This window comes from Hydra vulgaris, chromosome 15 (assembly GCF_038396675.1).
Source record: "Hydra vulgaris chromosome 15, alternate assembly HydraT2T_AEP".
In the NCBI taxonomy this organism is placed as follows: domain Eukaryota; kingdom Metazoa; phylum Cnidaria; class Hydrozoa; order Anthoathecata; family Hydridae; genus Hydra; species Hydra vulgaris.
In genome coordinates, this window is record NC_088934.1 from 24133815 (window position 1) to 24155434 (window position 21620).

The 21620-nt window shown below is 28.0% G+C and overlaps 3 protein-coding genes across 5 annotated transcripts; 1 reads left to right on the forward strand and 2 right to left on the reverse strand.

The window, feature by feature from the left end:
* Nucleotides 1-4649: 4649 nt before the first annotated feature.
* On the reverse strand, nt 4650-12445 carry LOC136092361 (uncharacterized). Of its 2 annotated transcripts, XM_065820424.1 has the most exons (8): nt 12265-12445; nt 11992-12135; nt 11769-11854; nt 11087-11230; nt 8986-10810; nt 8740-8910; nt 6502-8314; nt 4650-4823 (listed from the first exon to the last, which is right to left on the reverse strand). In XM_065820424.1, exons 7-8 carry the CDS (start codon nt 7419-7421, stop codon nt 4784-4786), a joined length of 960 nt encoding a protein of 319 aa, XP_065676496.1. In that variant the 5' UTR covers nt 7422-8314; nt 8740-8910; nt 8986-10810; nt 11087-11230; nt 11769-11854; nt 11992-12135; nt 12265-12445; the 3' UTR covers nt 4650-4783. The 2 variants fall into 2 exon arrangements, with proteins under 2 accessions (XP_065676496.1, XP_065676497.1); XM_065820425.1 differs by lacking the exon at nt 4650-4823 and having other exon boundaries at nt 6612-8314.
* A 108-nt stretch (nt 12446-12553) lies between these two features.
* LOC136092360 (uncharacterized) lies at nt 12554-19992 on the forward strand. 2 transcript variants are annotated; one of them, XM_065820422.1, is made up of 4 exons: nt 12554-13417; nt 13553-13702; nt 14003-15187; nt 19803-19992. In XM_065820422.1, the coding sequence occupies exons 2-4, from the start codon at nt 13603-13605 to the stop codon at nt 19964-19966; spliced, it is 1449 nt and encodes a 482-aa protein (XP_065676494.1). In that variant the 5' UTR covers nt 12554-13417; nt 13553-13602; the 3' UTR covers nt 19967-19992. The 2 variants fall into 2 exon arrangements, with proteins under 2 accessions (XP_065676494.1, XP_065676495.1); XM_065820423.1 differs by lacking the exon at nt 19803-19992 and having other exon boundaries at nt 14003-15822.
* LOC136091831 (uncharacterized) lies at nt 19968-21548 on the reverse strand (the record flags this gene model as incomplete). The annotated part of the gene is made up of 2 exons (XM_065819543.1): nt 21358-21548; nt 19968-21135 (listed from the first exon to the last, which is right to left on the reverse strand). Coding segments are annotated over exons 1-2 (1176 nt in total), but the record flags the coding sequence as incomplete, so codon positions are not given.
* Nucleotides 21549-21620: the final 72 nt, after the last annotated feature.

Here is a 21620-nt window from a genome sequence, read left to right on the forward strand (position 1 = left end):
GTTGGATGTGGACTGCATTGATGTAATGAAACACTTGTTGTATTTCACTTCTTGTATTGATGTTCTTCGATAAAACACTTTGATAAAACTCACTTCGATAAACTGTCTTGATAATACTGACTGATTGACTTCCATATACTCACTGAATTACATGTCGATTTACATGTCTCTTATATAGTAAAATGAACCTGTGTAAACCTGTTCTGGAAGATTCTAGATGCTTCTTTTCGATGCTTCTGGAAGCTTCAGGATGCATCTGGATGCTTCTGAATGTTTCTGAATATTTCTGGATGCTTCCAGATGCTTCTTTTGGAAACTTCTGGAAGCTTCTGCATGCTTCTGGAAACTTCTGGATACTTCCTTTAATTATTAAAAAAACTTCCGTGACGTTGACACGGACCAGACTTAAGAAAATGAAACAAACCAAAAAAGTTGCACTTGTTTTGTCCGCTGCAAAATGGCACTTGTCAACGAAATTCTGCCTGTATGCTGTCACCTGTCAGCTGATTGCTCAAGTCATGGCATGCTATGACTCCAGACTCCTAAACTGTTTGCTGTGGTAGTATAGTTCGTTTCGTTTTTAAGACATGTAAAATTAGAACACTTTTTAGCATTGTTCGATGTTGGTTGCAAATGTTTTGTCCAATACTGTATATATATTTTTGCAATTTCTAAAGCGGCAATGAAATTGGTCCACCCAAAAAGACTTTTTCTGGCTACGGGACTGTAAAAGCCTCAAACAAAACTCAGCTGTTGCACGGCTCAAAATTCGTTCCTATAGAATGTATTTAAATATTATTATTGTTATTCCATTTATTTAACACCATATTTTAATTCATTAATTAATTTACAATGTAATATAGTAATTTACATATTAGTAATTTACAAGGTAAAAAGAAAAATAAGAAAGTTATTTCTGGTGATTTTCACTTAAGAATTTTTTCCTCAAGAATTTGTTTAAAAATTCCTCTTTGTTTTTTGCATTCCAGCACTATATTGCATACTCCAAAGTTTGTTCAACTTCAGAGGAATTTCACTTTTAGACTATTTTTACCCTCTTTTTATTTTAAATTAAATTTTGAAAATTTAACATCTGAAAATGGCATAGGTCCTGGATATCGCCAACAAACGGATGTTGAAATAAAGGGTGTTTCAGCTGCGAAAAGATAATGTCTGCAGGTGTTATATTATTAAGAAGACGATGGAATAAGTTTAATTTATTTTGTTAAATATTTTTTGAAATTTTCTGGATTTTTAATAGCGAATTTGTATAGTTCTTACTGTGTTTCGAAATATTTAAAAGCGATTTTAGCGCACTCCTTCCAAGTACATCTAGTTTTTTCATCAAAACAGAATTATTTTCACTTAGCTCTATACCATAAGTTAAGGTAGGGACTGCCAACACTTTATATATAAGAAATAGAGCTTAGGTGTGAAAACCGGATTCCAGATTGAATAAGAGTTTGAACAACAGCTCTAAAGTTTGAGATTTTTTCATCAACATTTTTATAACTGAGTGAAGCAAAAATTGAATGTTTAGTATCCCATGTGAATTCCAGATGTCTAAGTTTATTCTGAAGAATTTTTTTATTACGAGAAATCGTTATCGTATTGGTTTGTATTTGTGCTTTACCTGAAATCAAGAACTCAGTTTTATTGGCATTTATTTTAATACAATTTAAATTACTATAAATATCGCATGTTTTTATGAGCTTTTCGAGACCAGAGAGGGTAGAGCTTAAAAGTATGATATCATCCGCATATGCTACCACACCAGTAAAGTTATCGTATATAGATGTGCCAACAATACCTTGACTTTTAATAGATTCAAGAAGACCTTCAGTGTAATGATAGTGTAATTAATACTTTGGGCAATTTTTGGCTGCTTTAAAAAACTGACAAAATATTTCAAAAGCCGATATGCGCGGTTGCTAAGCTTTTAGCGTTTTTTGAAAATCAACAAACTTAAAGTAGTTAGTAATAAGTCCAATCAACTCTTCTGAATCTGCATTTAACTGTAATAGCAATAACTTTAATCAACTCAAAGTCCAAGCGACTCAACTGAAACAAGAACTTCACTCATTAGGCCGGGTAATAAAAAAAAAAAGCAATTGTCTTTACTCAGCGTTTTTAGAGTAGTTTTTCAGCTTTACGTGAATAAAAATTTAAGGAAAATTTCTGATATTTTCTTTTTACGAAAAGCTGACCAATTACTGAGTAAAAGCAACTGCTTTTTTTATTTACCCGGCCTATTGCTTGTTATAAATATATTGATCTGGGGTTAACTTTGCATTCTTAACTATAGTACTTTTTTAACTGTAGTGTTTTTTTCTTATGACCATTATAAACAACACACTGATCAATTGGAAGTCTAACAATTCCCTAAACTGTAGCATCATAAATAAAATCAATTACTGTATTAAAAATAAGGCATATCTCTGTTGGCTTTCTTCCAAATAAAGATACCATATCCATGTATCTACATGTAAAAGCAAGTCGTTTTAGCAAAGTGAAGTTTTTCTAGACCACTGGATGTAGTTCTCTGTGCGTTTACAATTTTTTCTGAGATGCCAAAAACATCAATGGTCATGAGGTCATTTTTTTTTGAAACAATAATTTTACATTATACATCATTATATCAAGTATTTATATCACATTTGCAATATGGATATGATTCATGGGAATCGTTTGACTCGATTAAATGTAAAAATTCATAAACATCTGCTAAATCTTCAGCGTAGCCTAAAAAGACTCAATCTCCTACAGATTTCAAGCAGAATATAACCGTCATTGTTGTTAACGGTTATTAGACGCGTGTTGTGAAACAAATGCGAAATGGTTTTAGTCAAACGACGTGTTCATGACAAACGCCGTTGTCAAATGTTGCCCGCGTCTCGTTGCTAAATCTCTCCCTAATTTATATAAGCCAACTGTTGGAAAATAAAGACATGTTCAATATAAACTATAATTTCCATTTTTTAAGTTCCTATTAAATTATTGTTACTAAAAAATACATAAATAAAGATTGAAGCCAAAATTGTTAATTTTATAAGCTATGGCTGTTTAATCAAAAGAGGTTAATTTCTTAAGATGATGCCGCGTAATAAAATCGATTAATTATATAAGCTTTTAACGGCTGCATTTAAATCAAAAGTAATAATTAAAAAAAAAAACTTATGAAAAAGCATGAATTAATAAAACTAGTATGAAACAATTTAAAAAAATAAACATACAATTTCATGTATATCTTCAAAATACATACGCACCGTTACATAAATAATACGTTTATATAAATTAACTGAATTAACAATAATATTTTTAAAATTCTTTGAAGTTCATTATCGTTGCCAAACATCTTCTTAAGCATTTATTCTTCATACTGCTTATTTCCCAAAAATAATTTTATGATTAGATTACGATAAGATCTCACACAGCCATTTGTTGTAGATACAAAACATTTAAGTTGAACAACCAAGTAGAAAATTAAAGAATTAGTTTATTTTTTTAAACTATCTGTATTGGAAACAAAATTCACTCAAATTCCGATCATCACTGATTATTTAATAATACTCTAAATCATTTGCTTGTGTTTAGAATTAATAAAAATTATACCTTCATCTCTTAAAATCCTCAATGCATTCCGTGTTATCTAAATAAACAAGAAAAAAAACAAACACCCTTAAAGCAAGAATTTCAACAACCAGAAGATTATATACTACCAGTATAAAAATACTACAACTCACACACAAGTTGTCAGAAAGTTTCTGTCTGAAAGGTATTTGTTTTAAAGCACATGAACCACTTCAAGGTTCCTTCCTATTCACATGTACGCTTTTTTTATGCAGAACGATTGAAAGCATATGACAGAAAAATACACAATCAATTAGCAAACTGCTTTTTCTTGCACATTCTCATTTCTATTAATAAAATTGAACATAAAAGAACAGGGAGTGTAATAAAAATGGACTCTGAAAAAAAAATCTGAAAAAGTAAGCATAAGCTTTTAAACATATTAAAAGTTAAAAAAGAAAGTTTTGGAAATGATAAAAAACTTTAGATGACAATCTTCTTGGAAGGATAATTCTTATATCTTCTATGGATAATTGTTGTCATTATTAGACTGGTTCTTCTAATAATGCCCTTTATCTTTTAGATTTATTTGAAAAACGCATTGAAAATGTAGTTGGACCAAACCAAGCTCCTAATCTTAATAGCCTCAAAAACGTTAAGTCTATTACTCTTTTCTACAAATACTATCATGTTGAGGCAAAAATATTGTCCATTATTACACACCTGTATAATAATTGACAAAATTTAAATATAAAAAATACAATATAAATTTTTTTTTTTTTTTACTATTTTGTCCATTATTAGAGTTGTTGCAACTTTACCATTTTAATGGTAAAATTGCATAAATTGGATAAAGTAATATTTGAAAATGAAAATGTGCAAGTTACTTCTGTAAGTGTTACTCCATCAGGAAAAGAGAGCTCCATATATAGCATTTTATCTAAAAAGTGTATTACAAATAGATATATTATAGTGGACTAACTTGACAGTCACAAAAATAACAGAGCACCAGAGGTTTAAACAGAACACAAACAAGCCTACATTAACTTACGGGTGAACACAAATAAACATACAGTAATTTTTGGGTGAGCCAACAGTGCCAGAGATTTAAACAGAACACAAACAAACATATAGTAACTTACCAATGAATTTGACATTACTTTATATACTTGGTTTTTCGTTCGTTTTATTTTTATAGTTCCTCCAATAATTATTAATTGTGAGCTGTGGGGCAGTTACCAGATAAAGCTGACCTAAAATAGAATTTATAAAAAGCATTCAGAAATTTTTCTTTGTTTGTTTCGAGTCTATTAATAAATCTACAAACTCAGTTAAACATGTATTATTAAGACAACTTGCAGCTTCTTTCCAAGCTTATATTTAAATTCCAATCTCATTCTGTTATTACCAACACGTTTAGATGGTTGCCACAAATATTATCATAACTAGGCATTTTAAAAACCAATCTATAATATGTGAAAAAACATATTATACAAAAATATAAGGCAGTTGGTAGTTGCCTTTTTTTTTTTTTAATTCACCTCCCCAAGGCTGAGAAAGCCACTACAGATGAGGAGACTACTTGTGGCTATAACCCTCTCTCAACTCTCTAATTCCAAAACACGAACCTTGACGAAAAAGGCCGCTGCGCGGAGAAACAAGTTGAGCGCGGTACTACCAGGGACATGGTGGGAATCGAACTCGGAACCTCTCGCTTATGAAGCAAGCGCTCTACCACTACACCACTACCGCATCTTGTTACACCACTACCGCATATTGTTAAAGGCAACTACCGCATGGAAGTTGCCTTTAACAATATATATTTAAAAATAGGAAAAGCATATTTTAAATAAAGAAAGTCTATAGGTTTAATTTTTCTTTTATTTAAAACAACTAATTTTGACACTTGTTTCTAAAACTTTATTGCTAATAATGACAGGCCTTGTTACGAGATTTCGCTGCGTAGCAAAAACGCGTAACGCATTTCTAAGTAACTTCAAATATATTTTGTATCGTTAGAAGTTATATTGCGTCACTTGCGTCTTTTCAAGTACCGCATTGTAATTAAAGTTATTTTATTAACGCGTTAAAAGTCATACAAACAGTTTGTTTTTTTCTCACTATAACAAAAGTTACAAATAAAATCTAACTTATTTAAAAAATCATTTTTATTATTTTTTTCAAATATGAACTAAATTTTATTTTGAAAAAAGTATTTTTTTCATGAAACGTAATAATGTTTGTTTATTTTCTTATGATTTTACAGTTGATTTTTGGTTATTTTATTAACTGTTAATAAATTTTTGCTTATTTAATATGTGAACTCGTTTTAATGTTTTTAAACAAGAAAGAGTTTTTTTGTTGTTGTTTATCAGTTACCGATAACATATTCGTGATCATAATTTATTTTCATAAATTAACAAACGTCATTAAAACTTTACGTTAATGAATTAACAATAAACAAAATATCTTATTAATAAAATATTTCATCAAAATAAATCGTGCATTTTTTAAACTATTATGACTAAAAATAAATTTTATATTTAAAAGAAATTTTTATATTTAATTTCTTAAGATAAAACTTAAAACACTTAATTTTTTAAACTAATTTTTAACAACAAAAAAATTATTTAACAAACTTTCTTTAACAAAAAATCTATTATGCTTTTACGACTTTATTTCTTCAGAATAAACGTCACGTTAACGACAATCAAAAGATAATTTAAATATTCTAAAAGATATAAGTTTTTGCGTAGCGCAAAACTGCTGAGCGCGTAGGCAAATCGCCTTTTCGCAAGCAAAATGCGAGCTGCGTAACGCTTCTTAACAAGGCCTGTAATGATATCCTAACCTCTGATTAAATAATGATATTATAACATCTGATTAAATAACATAAATAAAATAATGCTGTGTAAACAGTTTATAACTTACTGAATAAGTACAGATTTATCAAACTTCGCATTTTTGATAAGGTTTGTTTCTCCATTAATAGTTTTTTTTTTATATAAGAACAAATGAAAATTGTTAAGCATTTTGACTGATTTTTGATTTATGACTAATTTTTCATTCATGTTAGTGAACACAATTTTTTTTTTTTTACAAGCTAAACAAATCCATGACTTTTCAGCATTTATTTTATTGAATATCTCATCAGATATATTTTCACATTTTTTATGGTACCATTCGCTGCACATATCACACTTTACCATACGAAGATTGGTATTTTTTGCCTGATACCATACCCAATTTGAACGGCACGAGCAAGAAATTTCTAAAGTGATTAATTTTTCTTTATTAAAACATGATTTTGATTTGCTAACTAAAAAAGCAGAAAAATCTCTTTTTTTAATGCATTCAATAAAATGTTTTCTAATTTTGTTTTTGTCTAGAGTTAAAGCTCCAATATCAAATTTGTGAAGTATGTTTAATGCATTAGCAATTGCAAAAATGCCACAATCCACACCATTAGTTTGTTGTTGACATTTGCGTACATGGATGGTTAAGATTTTTCCTTTAGTTTTATATGTATTCCATATTTGCTGCTTAACATGATCCTTCACTTGGCCATGGAAAAGATTGTCATAGTAAAAAATTGTGTCCGCTGGACAATTCACATTAGAAATGGTAATCCAATGATATTGTCCAGTATATAATACTTGAACAAAATCAATCTTTTCCTCACGAAACATATATTTTTCACCTAAAATTGTATCTTTAAACCCAGACTTCATATGAAACTGATTCAAAAGAATTTTTTGGGCAGCATTGATACTTACATCTGTCAGCATATCATTGTTCTCAATAGCGTCAATTTCAGTTTGTGGTAACACAGGCAGGTTGTTGTCAAACATAATCCATTCAATACTTTCTTCTGTATTATCTTGCTGAAGAATTATATTTTCACTTGCATCTGTGTTCAGACTTAACTAGGACTTTATGATTTTTATTTGATTTAATTTTTAAACTGCTTGATGCCCTCAACTTTTCTGCACCAACTCCATGCCTCCCCAAATATAATGCATCCTTCTTTCTTAAAGGAATGCTTAATGCTTGTAGCTGATGCTTATTTTTTAGGACAGGCTGCAAATGAATACCTTGTTCTTTTGGAATGCATTCTTCAAATTATTTTTTAACTTTTTTTTAAATATCAATTCCATTATCTAATTTCTCTTCATTTTCGATAAGATATGATTCATTAATTAACTGCTTAGCTAGTTCTCGAAACAAGGATGCCTTAGTGTTTAATCAAGTTATTTGTTTGGAAAGTGATTCCAATGCTTTTATGCTACAATCTACTTCTCTGTCTTCTGCTTTGTTGTTTGTAATAAACAGTTTATTTCGAGGCAATAAAGGTTTTCTTCCAAAAGAAATTTCTTTATCCAAGTTCATAAACAGTGAGTAAATGTATAATTGAGTTAAATTGTACCAAGACCATGAAAGAAATTTATTAAAAACTGCAAAGAAATGCTTGAAAAGTTTATTTCGGATCTTGGAAAGTGCAATTTGGCATAGTGACTGAATCGCCAAAGCTAATATGTTGGAACTCAGCAGAGTTTGCAAAAGATGAACATGTAAACTTTCCAGTCTCTTTAACAAAAACTCCAGACAGATCAATATTTGAAGCTAGACACATCTTTTGCAAGCAATGTTTAACAAAGTGTCTTGGTCTATGATGCAAAAATGGGGTAGGTATGAACTATACTGGCAGAAATTTCCACTATGTCTTGTATTGATGTCACAATACCTAAAAAGTTATGTTTTAATATGTTGTGTCAAAAAATAGTGTAGCACCAGTGTACTTTGCACAATAAGTGAAAAATATTTGACATTTGTTCACTTTTTAAAATTTGTTAATGGTAGTTTGCCTGTTTCTTTTTTTATGTCAGATATTCCCTTTAAAATCTCCCTTTAAATTATTTTGTGCTCACTAGAGTAGACTCTTTATCAAAATGTATATTAAGTTATATTTAAGTTATGTTATATTATTTCAAATTTTTTTAACTTTATAAGGAAATAATGAACACTAAAGTAAATAAAAAACACTTTTACATGTTTTGATAAAGAACCTTTGCATAATAATTATCGTAAAGGTTGTTTTTTTTTTAATAGCCTATACTATTACTAAATATTCTCTTCTATTAAGAAAAAAAAAAAAAAAATACTAAGTACCTATTATATAAATCTGGAAACTATTCTTCAATAAGAATAGTAAGCATGGTTGATAAACAAGAGTTACTATGCTTTTTCAGGTATGAATGTTTGAAGGTTTCATTTTGCCGTTCAACTCCATTGTTAGTATTAATACTGACCATTAATCTGTCTTTACGATACATGTATCCTCTATTAATAAAATGGTACAGAATTAAGTATGAGTTTAGTATAGAATTAAAAAAAAATTTTTAAATAAAATAAAACCTCAATGTGGTAACCATTGCTTTTCAAGCCAATTAAACATATTTTTATGGTTTAGATTTAAAAAATGTTCACATTTTTTTAAGTTTTCAAGGGCTTTTGCTGAATCAACATTTGATTGAGCTCTGGCAACTTTCCTTAACTTAGCTAGCATTTCTACTTTAATGTCACTGGCAATATAATTTACTTTATTAAACCAACGTTCCTACACTTGTTCCCGATGAAAGTCACATATGAGAAATTGGCACTCTAAAAAATTTAATATATAAGTTGAAACTTGATTTACTTAAACATAAAACCTCTTAAATATAAAATGATTCAGCAAGGGACTTAACAAAATTAAATAAGCAGCTAATTAAAATCTTGAAATACCTCGATGTAAAGATTCAATAGCATTAATCTCTTCAGCACAATAATCAACCATAAAATATAAAGGACTCCAATTAGGATTCCATTCTTTTATTTTGGCAAGAGCACTTTGAATATTTTTTGTTGACTCTCCTTCACAAATAAAGGGTATATGATAGTCATTGTATCAGGCTATATGATAGTCATTATACAATGACTATCATATAGCCTGATACAATGACTATCATATACCCTTTATTTGTGAAGGAGAGTCAACAAAAAATATGCTCTCAATAAAAGATGCTTACGAGGACATTTAAAAAAAAAAAAAATGATGCTTACGGGGACAAAAAAAATAACTGATACTCAAAGGTTTACAGGGTACACAGGTGCTCTTGATAATGCTAATGTCCCCGTAAGTATTCTTTCTTTGTAAAATCTGTTCCTGTAAGTGATAATATAGGTATTGTAGTTAAAAAAGGTATTGTAAAAATAGTTTCAGAGAAGGTTTATTAAAAGTAAATATCATTTAGTAATGAGCTGAAATAAATTAAATGATTTATTTCCAAATTAAATATAAATTTAAAAAAATAATAATTAAACATCACGTTTAATTTATGTTGGATACCTGAATGTCAGTTGTGGGAGGTCTTTTTATCTTAAATTTTTTTAATGGATTACTTCTAAGACATTATAAATATTTAAAAAGCAGTGATTAAAATGATTGAAAATTAGTTATGATAATTTTTACTGTCCTATGCAATCAGATTAGAACAAGAAATGCAAAAGCAAAATGACACGTTATCATGAAATGAAGGATTGTCTTTTTATTTAAAAAAACAGTGAGTATCTGGGAGCCCTGTTTTAAATACATATTTTATCGAAAACTATAAAACGTTATCAAAATAAAAGAACAGTTATTTATATAGTGTATTTGAATTTTTTTTTAAAGTATTTACCTTAATGTGCACTACAAAAATATTTTATAAAAGCCTATTATTTAAATATAGTGTTCAAAATAAATATATTATTTTATTATTTAAACATGCACATGGAACACAAGGAAAAAAATATATACACATTCATTTCTGTATATCTTGGTAAAAATTGAAGTTAAGTAAAGAGAACTCACAGTAAAATATTAAATACATATAATTTTTATTTATCCTTTAGGTCAAAGATAAAATCTTCTGTGAGGATTTTCAACTTTCCATTGATCTACCTTTTTTATAAGACATTCTTGGTCAATGTTTGAATACCTTTTCTTTCTTACTGCTTCCAACATGTAACACCGAATAGTTTTTTTCGATGGGAAGAATCTTTTATTTGATTTAGATGATCATTTACTATTTTTAAACATTTCTCTTGTAACAATGATTTCTAATCTCTTACGCATTTCATCAACACTAGTTATAAATTCAGATGATGTAAATATTTCTTCTTTTAATCTTGCATCAATTGGCTGGGATATACCAGCAGCCTTAAAAAAAAAAAAAAGAATTATCAGAAAATTTAAATAAAAAATGTAAAAATCTGAAGATGGTTTAAAGGTTGATTTGTTTCAATTAAAAAAAAAATTAAATAAAGGAAAAAGCCACTTGTTAAGTGCCTACAATTTTTAAAAAAGAACTTTTAAAAGAAAAATTCTTAAGCTATAAAGTAAAAAATATAGAAATTAAAACATCAACAATTTATACAGCTTGTGATTAAAATTGGTTAATGTTAAAATCAGATTATGTTATACAAAATTATTTACATCTCCAGTAATGTGACCAGTGTGAGAACTCGTTGATGGAAGAAAAACTGAAAACATTTTTTGTCCCACTGTTTCATTTTTTAAAATTGCTTCACAAATTTTTTTTGAGGATGTTACTCTATTCCATTTACTATCTTCTATAATCTAAAGAGAAATTTAAAAAAATGCACCAACATAAACTAGTATTTTTCAAAAAGCTATATAATATTTCTCAGAAAAAAGAAAAAAAAAGAAATTCTTTTGAATCATAAAGCAATCAGTTTATTAGTTATAAAACTTGTTGGTTATAGGCAAAGAAATTAAGAACCTTTTTACTAACTTTTATTAGTCAAATATTTATTAATAATAATTTATTATTTTCTATATTAAATAAAACTAACATAATTTAAAAGAAATAAAATTTTAAAATCTGGAAATTTTAAAACTTTTTTTATCTTTATTTGTGAACTACAATTAAATTTCTTTGTGCCTGGATCATTTCATAGTTTTTAAAGTAACTGTGATCAGATACCTATTATTATTGTTTTAAACATGTAGTGTATTTATATTTTATCTATAATTGAATTATTAAAGTTTTCAAGTTTATTATATACTTATATAATATATAACTATAAATAAATAAGTATATGATATACCTTATATAAATATATAAATATAAATAAATATAGCACATTCAAAATACCTTTCTATTATTGCAACTCATTTTATATTCTTCTTTAAAAGATATTTTTCTATCTCTTCCATGCATACAATCAAGAACTTTACTTCCTACAATCATGAATGGAACACCATTAAAAGATACTGAGTCATCTTCCCAATTTTTAGTCAATTATGTATAAAGTAACTTAATATCACAAAAAAAACTATGGTAACCATATCTTGGTAACTGACAAACTTTTTCTTACCTATATTACCAAAATTTTTGTCAGCAGAATAACATGTAAACTTTGACACAGTTTCTGTCTCATAGTTTTGAATCAAAGCGAGTATTTTCTCGTATGATTCTGCACATATCCACTTTTCCGCTCAAAATATCATATCAATAATGACTTTAATAGTTCAAAATAGTAAAAATAAAATAAAAGTTTCAAATTTGGAAAAGTTACAAATGCACAAAATACATAAAATTAGATAATATATATCATAAATTATATAATACCATAAAATTATCTAATTACCCTTAATAAGACTTGAATCTTCTAACAAACTTAAACTCTTATCGTCTCCCGATATCTTATCATATGAAAAAGAAATTTTTTTCCATTTTGCAGTTATTATTTTCTACTTAATCCTTTAAGTTAATGTAATACTTAAGGCTACATAGAACAAACAAGAGAACCTGGCTAAAATTATTTATAAATTTATCAAATAAAATATTTATATCAAATTATATCAAATAAAATAATTATTCATATAAAAAATAATTATGCGGAATAGACTTACGAGTTTTGCGGACTCTAAGACACCACCTGACTTTGCGGTATGGACCAACATGCACCAACCGAAAGGATGCTGTGTTTTTTATTGTTCAACCAATGTTAAAAGTCATCCGAACTTGAGTTTTTATATTTTGCCTGCTGATCCAAAGAGAAGAAGATTGTGGCTTAATGCTATATATAGAATAGGGTGGAGCGATTTTCATAGCAAAAAAAAAAGAGTTTAAAAACCAATATTACTGAGACACGAATCAATGTCTATTAATTATAAGATAAAAGTAAAAAAATATTTTTTGATTTTGATGAGATCTTGAGGGTCCTCTTTGGAATTTAAATTCTTGACAAGTCCTAATATTTTTGAATTTTTTTTTTTCTAAACCATATCAACTTTGGACTCAAAAAAAGCAGAAAAAAATGCTTGTTTCATAAATAATAATTTTATTAAAAAAATTTTTTAGTGAAAAAAATACTTGCAAAAATATACCTTAAAACCCCCGTTTTGTTAAGGAAAGGGGTTTTTAATGAAAAAAACAACTCTACTTTTTTAATTTTAATTTTTTAATAAAAACAAATATTATTTTCAAAATCAGCATATTATTTTGCTTCTTTTAAGTATCAAGTTGATATAGTTTAGAAAAAAAAAATTTAAACAATATTAGGACCCATCAAAAATTTAGAATCCAAAGAGGAACCTCAAGAACTCATCTAAACTAAAAAAAAAAAGAGTAAGGTTCTTTTTTCACCAAAAGATATTGATTTGCTGCTCAGGCAAATCAAATTTCAAAAATTTTCAAAATCGCTCCACCCTAACATAGAATTGATTCATGTTGCAAAAACAAACTCTGGTCGCCAAATACAAAACATATCTATGTATGCTCAAAACAATTTGTATCTGGTAAGTTTTGTATTTAAATCATCTAAATATTTGAACACAAATTTGTCTTTTTTCGAACAAATTTGTCTTTTTTCGAACAAACTTATTTTTTTTGTTTTTGTATTTCTATTCATAGTAAGTATGTTTTTCTTTCAGGAAAAAAAGAGAATTTTGAAAAGCATATTGACTATGTTCCATCAGTGAGTATGTTAACAGCTAAAAAAAGTATAGTGGAATCATCTCACCGACAGAACCGATTGTTGTCACGAAATGAAAGGAGAATAAATAGATTGAACAGTTCTCTTGGTATATAATTTATCTTGTTGTTTAAAATGTTTTTGTAAAAACTGTTTATGTAATAGTTGCAATTTATTTTTGTTATGCATTAAAACTAAGCATTTATAAATTATACGTTTATTGCTTCTTTTTTTTTTAGATAAAATAATGTTAAATAGCTTGTAGAGCACAAATTTTATTATTATGAAATATCAAATTTATTTTTAAAACTTTTTCTTGTTAAAAAAATAGTTGAATCAGAATATATATTTTTTTAAATGTCTGTATTTGTATTTACTATATACCTGAAACATGCAAATATTTTTTTAGAATATCATGGACAAAAGAGTCTTGACAATAACTCTCAGGTTGATGAAGTCAGTGAACAAATAAATACTGACAATGCATTGATTGGAGTGGAGGATGTTAGTGTCTTGAACCAACACGAAACAACAACTGAATTTAGCGAAGACATTGATTTTAATTTGATTAGCGAAGAAATTGATTCACCAAAACAGAGTGCACAAATAAATTTAACAACATCAATTGAGAATCCAGAAAGAGGTGCAATATACGTAGAAATGAATAATTTATGTGAAGAAACATATAATCTTTGTTTAAAAGTGTCAGATTTGAAATTAAAGCCAAGTTCTTCATTTAGTTATGCAAACATTAGCATGTATAAAAAAAAATGTGTAACATTAACAGGTTTAGAGTTTGATGTTTTGGAAAAACTTTTACTATATTTAATTGCAAAAATTAGTGATGGGAGAAATTCAAAGGAAGAAATGTATTATCAGATCATGGTATGTATAATTAAATTAAGACATAATTACACCTTTGAAATGATTGCTTTTATATGCAACATTGTAAAACAAACAGCCATAAATTGTTTTTGGAAGTGGATAGATATTATGTATTTAAAGTTAAATTGCTTAATCAAAATGCAAAAACGAGATCCCTTGTTTGACACTATTCCTGCAGTTTTCAAAGCTAAGTTCCCAAGATTAACATCAATAATTGATTTAATGTCAAGAGCACAATTATACAGCCAATACAAAAAACATTGTACTATAAAAGTATTTATTTCCTGTACTCCACTTGGTGCTATTTCTTTTGTGTCCAAATGCTGGGGTGGAAGAACCAGTGATGTCCATATTGTTAGAGAATCACAATTTCACACATTGAAGTATCACATGCCTGGTGATCAAATTTTAGCTGATTGCGGCTTTATTCTAAAAGAGGATTTTGCTGTTGGGAGCAGTACTGAGTTAATTACTCCAGCTTTCACAAGAGGAAAGTCACAGTTATCAGCAAAAGAAGTTGAAGATTCAAGAAAAATATCAGTTAGGATCCACATAGAGAGAGTTATTGGACTTATGAAAAATAGATTTACCATTTTAAAAGGAATCATACCATTACGAACCATTAAGAGTATTAAAGAGGAAGCAGTTTCAGCTGATTTAGCGAGTTTCGACAAGATTGTGACTGTGTGTGCAGCATTGACAAATTTAGGTGAAAGCATTGTTTCTAAACCACCATCAGAGTGATGGTAGTTATTGTATATAATTTTGTTTATAATATTGTTATAATTTTGTTTTGTATTATTTATACGTGTGTTATTGTTGTGATGAGTTATGTTATTGTTTGAGTTGATAGACAACTTGGCTTACCTTCTCGTTGGTGTCTATTGTTACAAATGATTATTAGATAGTTTCTTTACTGAAACTCACTACTTCTAATCATTCACTAAAAGCCAAGAAACATGTTTTAAACTAAAACATATTTTTAATGTTGTCATTTTTAATCTTTAGGGTTGTTCTTAGGTCACAAAAACAATCTCACAAAGTAAGTTTCTTCTTTATTATTTATTTGGTCACATTTTTAATTTTTCACATTAACATAATACATAAGACATTAATGTATAATTAACGTTTTCAGCATAAATTGGTTGTCACTGGTTTTGGAGAGTACCTTTGTGAAAGAAGTTAAAAAGTCTTTAATGTTAAGCATTTTCTAAAAGCCATGACAAAGCCAAGTCGTTAATCCTCATACCATTTGCTAAAAACTTTATAAATATTGTTACGATGTTATAATTTAAATTGTTATAATTAGTAATTTTGATCATTTCATTATTATACTGTGAAAAATATTTTTTATTTATAACATTTATTCCAAATATATTTAAAATATGTGGAAAAGATATTACTCTGTGGAAAATTTTAAGCAAAATATAGAATTTTTAAATATGATTAGAAATCAATATGTAGTATTTTTGTTAGTATTTATTGACTAGTCTGTAAACTGTGCAATAATTTCAAAATTATGAATTAATTGAATTCCGTGATTCCTTAATTCATATTTGCACAGATTAATTGTAATATAACGCGAAATTTCGTTCTAAAGAGTCAAGTAAAATTTCTTCAGCCTGTAAAATAGATTGTTCTGTCTAATCCTGACAGATTTAAAAATGAAATCTTATATTATAATTTCTTTTTTACATATTTAGTTACATATTATAATCATTGTTAGAATGTAAAGTAAATGTTGCGTTTGAAGTTGTTGTCATTAGGCAAATAAATAAGGAATCACGGAATTCAATTAAATCATAATTTTGAAATTATTGCACAGTTTACAGACTAGTCAATAAATACTAACAAAAATACTACATATTGATTTCTAATCATATTTAAAAATTCTATATTTTGTCATCGCCTGTCCCTTGAGGTTCTTTTTTCGGACTTTCAAATACAATCCCCGTGTAATTTATGTATCACTTATTGACATAGGTATTTTATATTATTTATAAAATAGTAATTTGATCATAAGTACGTAAAACAAGTAATTTGATCTATTCCTTCAGACCGGTTGCGTGGACACAGTGGAGCAACTACACCAGGTACTTTAAGTACATGTATATGATTACGCAAAAAAAGATTTCTTACTTTTAATTGCTATGAAAGTAATATACATCTTTCAAGAGATCACAGTTAAAGAGACCACTTAAAGGTTAAAAAAGTTTAGTCATTTATTTTTTCTATAGCTGATAGATAACTGTTATAAATTTCAAGTCAAATAACAATGGTTCCAAAGGCATTAATGTGAACTACAAACAAACAAAAAAAACTAAATTATGGTGGTGGAGGGGAAGGGGAGGGTCTCGCAGATACATGATGTAATCTAATAAAACATCATTTATATTTTGTTTTTTATATCATTTTAAGTTTATTATTATTTTATATGTAAATTATTGTTTACCTAGTTTATTTTAATAATGATATAACTGTTTATAAGAAAACAGCAATTTTTATAGAATGGGTTAAATGTTCACACTCTTTTATTATTAATAAAGGTGCCTGAAGCGACAGAATATTTTGCCAATGAAATGTGCATTAACTACTATATTTTTGTTTTGTATTCTGCGAACACCTAACCGTAAATATTAAAAAAAGAAATCCTACATCTTTCGATTTAATTATTAAGATGATTGTGTACTTAAAGCAATTACACTATGCGGAAATAGGATTATACTTTCATAGCAATTATAAGTAAGAAATCATTTTTGGCGTAATCATATACATGTACTTAAAGTACCTGGTGTAGTTGCTCCACTTTGTCCACGCTACCGGTCTGAAGGAATAGATCAAATTACTTGTTTTACGTACTTATGATCAAATTACTATTTTATAAATAATATAAAATATCTATGTCAATAAGTGATACATAAATTACACGGGGATTGTATTTGAAAGTCCGAAAAAAGAACCTCAAGGGACAGGCGATGACTGTTTATTTGCCTAATGACAACAACTTCAAACGCAACATTTACTTTACATTCTAACAATGATTATAATATGTAACTAAATATGTAAAAAAGAAATTATAATATAAGATTTCATTTTTAAATCTGTCGGGATTAGACAGAACAATCTATTTTACAGGCTGAAGAGATTTTACTTGACTCTTTAGAACGAAATTTCGCGTTATATTACAATTAATCTGTGCAAATATGAATAAAGGAATCACGGAATTCAATTAATTCATCATTTTGAAATTATTGCACAGTTTACAGACTAGTCAATAAATACTAACAAATAAAATAAATAAAAAAAACTTTTAAAAAATAGCTTTCTATTCAATCGACTAAAAAGTAGAAAATAACTTTTTTCTTTTTCTGGTACTCGTGGAAATCATGTACTTAGTAATAATCACTTTTGTAAAGCCAATACTGGAAGACATTAAAGGCAATTCATGTATGTATGTAAACAAACAAACTTATCGTAGTAAAGGAATAGAAAGTTTGGCTCCTTTAGCTTTATGTACATTTAAAACGAATTTGATTTTGAAAGCATCTGACTTAAAAGGCGCCAAACTTTCTATTCCTTTACTTTGATGAGTTTGTTTGCTATTTTTAAAAAGTTTTTTTTATTTATTTTATTTTCTACTTTTTAGTCTTGATAAAATTGAATTATTACACTTATTGATTATGATTAATATTCAATAAAAATTTATTTTGAATTCTGTATATAATAATTAACAAAAATATTTGGAGCATATTTTTTTTTATTAATTTAAATGTTGGTTAGGTCATCTTCTCGGTTGATGTATTTGTTCTTTTTTGGACGCATTTTTATTTGTCTGAAATTAACAAGTGGAATATTTGTAAAATTTTAAATTAAATTTATATTGATACTTAATACTTTTTGATGCCCTCTCGGTTTCCGATATTTTTTTTGGAGTTCCAGATCTAACCAACGGGGAGGTGGGTCATCGTAAATCTAAAATACTTATTGAATCAAATGTAACAAATATAGCTATTGTTAGTCGGCAAAAGATTATTTGTAAAATTTCAGGGCTGTACGATCAAAAGAATTGCTTCAAAAAGCCCTGTGAAGTTTTGGCCTCCACAAAAATAAAATAAAAATAAAAAAATGCGGACTCATCAGTAAGTGAATAGAAAGCTATAAAATACTATATATTGATTTCTAATCATATTTAAAAATTCTATATTTTGCTTAAAATTTTCCACAGAGTAATATCTTTTCCACATATTTTAAATATATTTGGAATAAATGTTATAAATAAAAAATATTTTTCACGGTATAATAATGAAATGATCAAAATTACTAATTATAACAATTTAAATTATAACATCGTAACAATATTTATAAAGTTTTTAGCAAATGGTATGAGGATTAACGACTTGGCTTTGTCATGGCTTTTAGAAAATGCTTAACATTAAAGACTTTTTAACTTCTTTCACAAAGGTACTCTCCAAAACCAGTGACAACCAATTTATGCTGAAAACGTTAATTATACATTAATGTCTTATGTATTATGTTAATGTGAAAAATTAAAAATGTGACCAAATAAATAATAAAGAAGAAACTTACTTTGTGAGATTGTTTTTGTGACCTAAGAACAACCCTAAAGATTAAAAATGACAACATTAAAAATATGTTTTAGTTTAAAACATGTTTCTTGGCTTTTAGTGAATGATTAGAAGTAGTGAGTTTCAGTAAAGAAACTATCTAATAATCATTTGTAACAATAGACACCAACGAGAAGGTAAGCCAAGTTGTCTATCAACTCAAACAATAACATAACTCATCACAACAATAACACACGTACAAATAATACAAAACAAAATTATAACAATAACGCAAAACAAAATTATACACATAATGACTTACGAGTGAATCAACACCGCGCCAGAGGTCGAAACAGAACACAAACACACATAATAACTTACGAGTGAGCCAACACCGCGCCAGAGGTCGACACAAAACACAAATATACACTTAATAAATAAATAACCACTTACCGGTTAGTCAACACCTCATCAGAGGTCCAATTAGAATCCAAATATACTTACAAGTGAGCCAACACTGGGCTAGAGCTCCAAACAGAACACATATTATGACTGACAGGTTAAGTAACAACATGGTAGGGGTCTAAACAAAAAAAAAATGTACATATGGCTGACGAGTAAGCCAACACTGTGTTAATATTAACTTAGGACAAAATTAATTGTTTTTAAACATATATTAAAACAATCAATACATAAAATATATGCACCTGTTCTATTTCTTCTTTCGACACTCTTTACAATACCAGGCTTTTTTTTTAGGTAGTTTTTTGAGGCCTATACATGATGGATGGAACCAATTGTCGAAATCATCACAAGCTACCATATCATCTGACAAACAATATGGTCTTTTACAAATACAATATAATGTTTATTTTTTGGAGGATGAACATTTTTTATTAGGTTTTTTCAATTTGTTGTTTTAATTCTTTGTGTTAAAAGCTCTGGTAAGATTTCCTGTTCCCAAAACATGGTAACTTTTTTAAGAACTTCATCAATAAAATCAACCTCTGGTTTAATTCGAATCACTAAAAACTCTGTTGGAGTCCAAATCATAAAATCACAATATTGACTTAGAGTTACTCTGGTTTTTAATTGAACTTGAAAATAATATTTATGGTCTTTTTTTAAGAAATATAGGTTATTATCTTCAAATAGATAAAAAGAACCAGATTTAATTTCTGTTGAAAGTGACTTTTCTCTCAAATAGTAGGGACACTTTATTTCAAGCACTCCAGAGCCACAACAATCACATGTCACTATCCCATCATGAGATGCTCCTATCCATGGCATATTGGAATCAATGCAAAAACTAACATCTTTAACCTGAAATACCTCATGCAAAGAAATATCTGTCAAGCTAATCTGCTGGTTGCCAATGACTCCATCCAAGTTTACAGATTGGTATAAAAGGAAAGCCAATTTTTCATTCTCTTTGCCCCATTTAATTGGTGGAGCATGAAGATTGATTGACGAGGGATTGCAAATATTTTTTATAAGTGATGATGAAGTTGTATCATTTATACCATGTTTGTAGATTTCACTTAATAAAGATCCAGTTAATCTACCAGCTCTTTGCTGACACCATGCTTCACACTGTGCTTGGTTTCTTGTTGCCTCCTCAACATAAAAAATTTGATCTGCAGAAAGAGTTAGTGATTGCTTTTTCTCAGTACATATCTTGTTTAACTCTTCAGCAGTAAGATCAAAGTATTTTGGAGAGTAAAATTCTTTTAAACTTGAAGGCAACTGCTTTGGTACAAAAACCTTATGTTCAATAAATGGTCCATCATATTGAGAAAATAGATGCAAAACTACAGGTCTAGTTTTAATTGTTGACAAACTCTTAATGAAATCTATTTTGTCATTATGTGTCACTTCAACATCATAACATTTTCTTGATAAATTCAATTTCTCTTTTGCTTTACTGCTGTACAAATTTATTTTAGAAACTGGAGATGGGTTTATGTTTTTTGTGAAGTTTTGATTCCATTTGCATCGAAGATCAGTTGATACATTATGAATCATTCCAATCCTGTTTGCTGTTTCAATCTTGAAAAGAACTGCAGCTACATGGGAACATGTTTCACCAAGCCTGAATAAAGAAAGAATTTTAGACTTTTTAAGACCTAATTAGCTATGTTAAAAATACTGTACTGTATGCTAAGGGTGTAAGAAAAATATAAGGACTGTTTATATGTTACAATTAATCTTATTTCTTGAATAAATATATATTTTTTTTTTGATTAAGAAAACATTGATTAAATAATTTTTGAAAGATATTAGTAAGTTTTAGGATTCTAAAAATAAAACTTACCCAGCCATACAATCACAATGTCCTACCAATACTTTCCCCAAATTTTCAATAGCAACCCATGGTTGATGAGGTGTTTCAGTGGTCCTGAATGATGGTCTGACTTTGCTATGGAGAATGTAAGCTCCACCAGAGAGTTTCTGATGTTTTATAGTTTGAACCCATTCATCAATAAAAAATTTGTAAGCATCTAATGATTTGTTTAGATGAACTTGCTTTACAGAGGATCAGTTAGTTATATCCCTATTAAATGAATTAATTTAGTA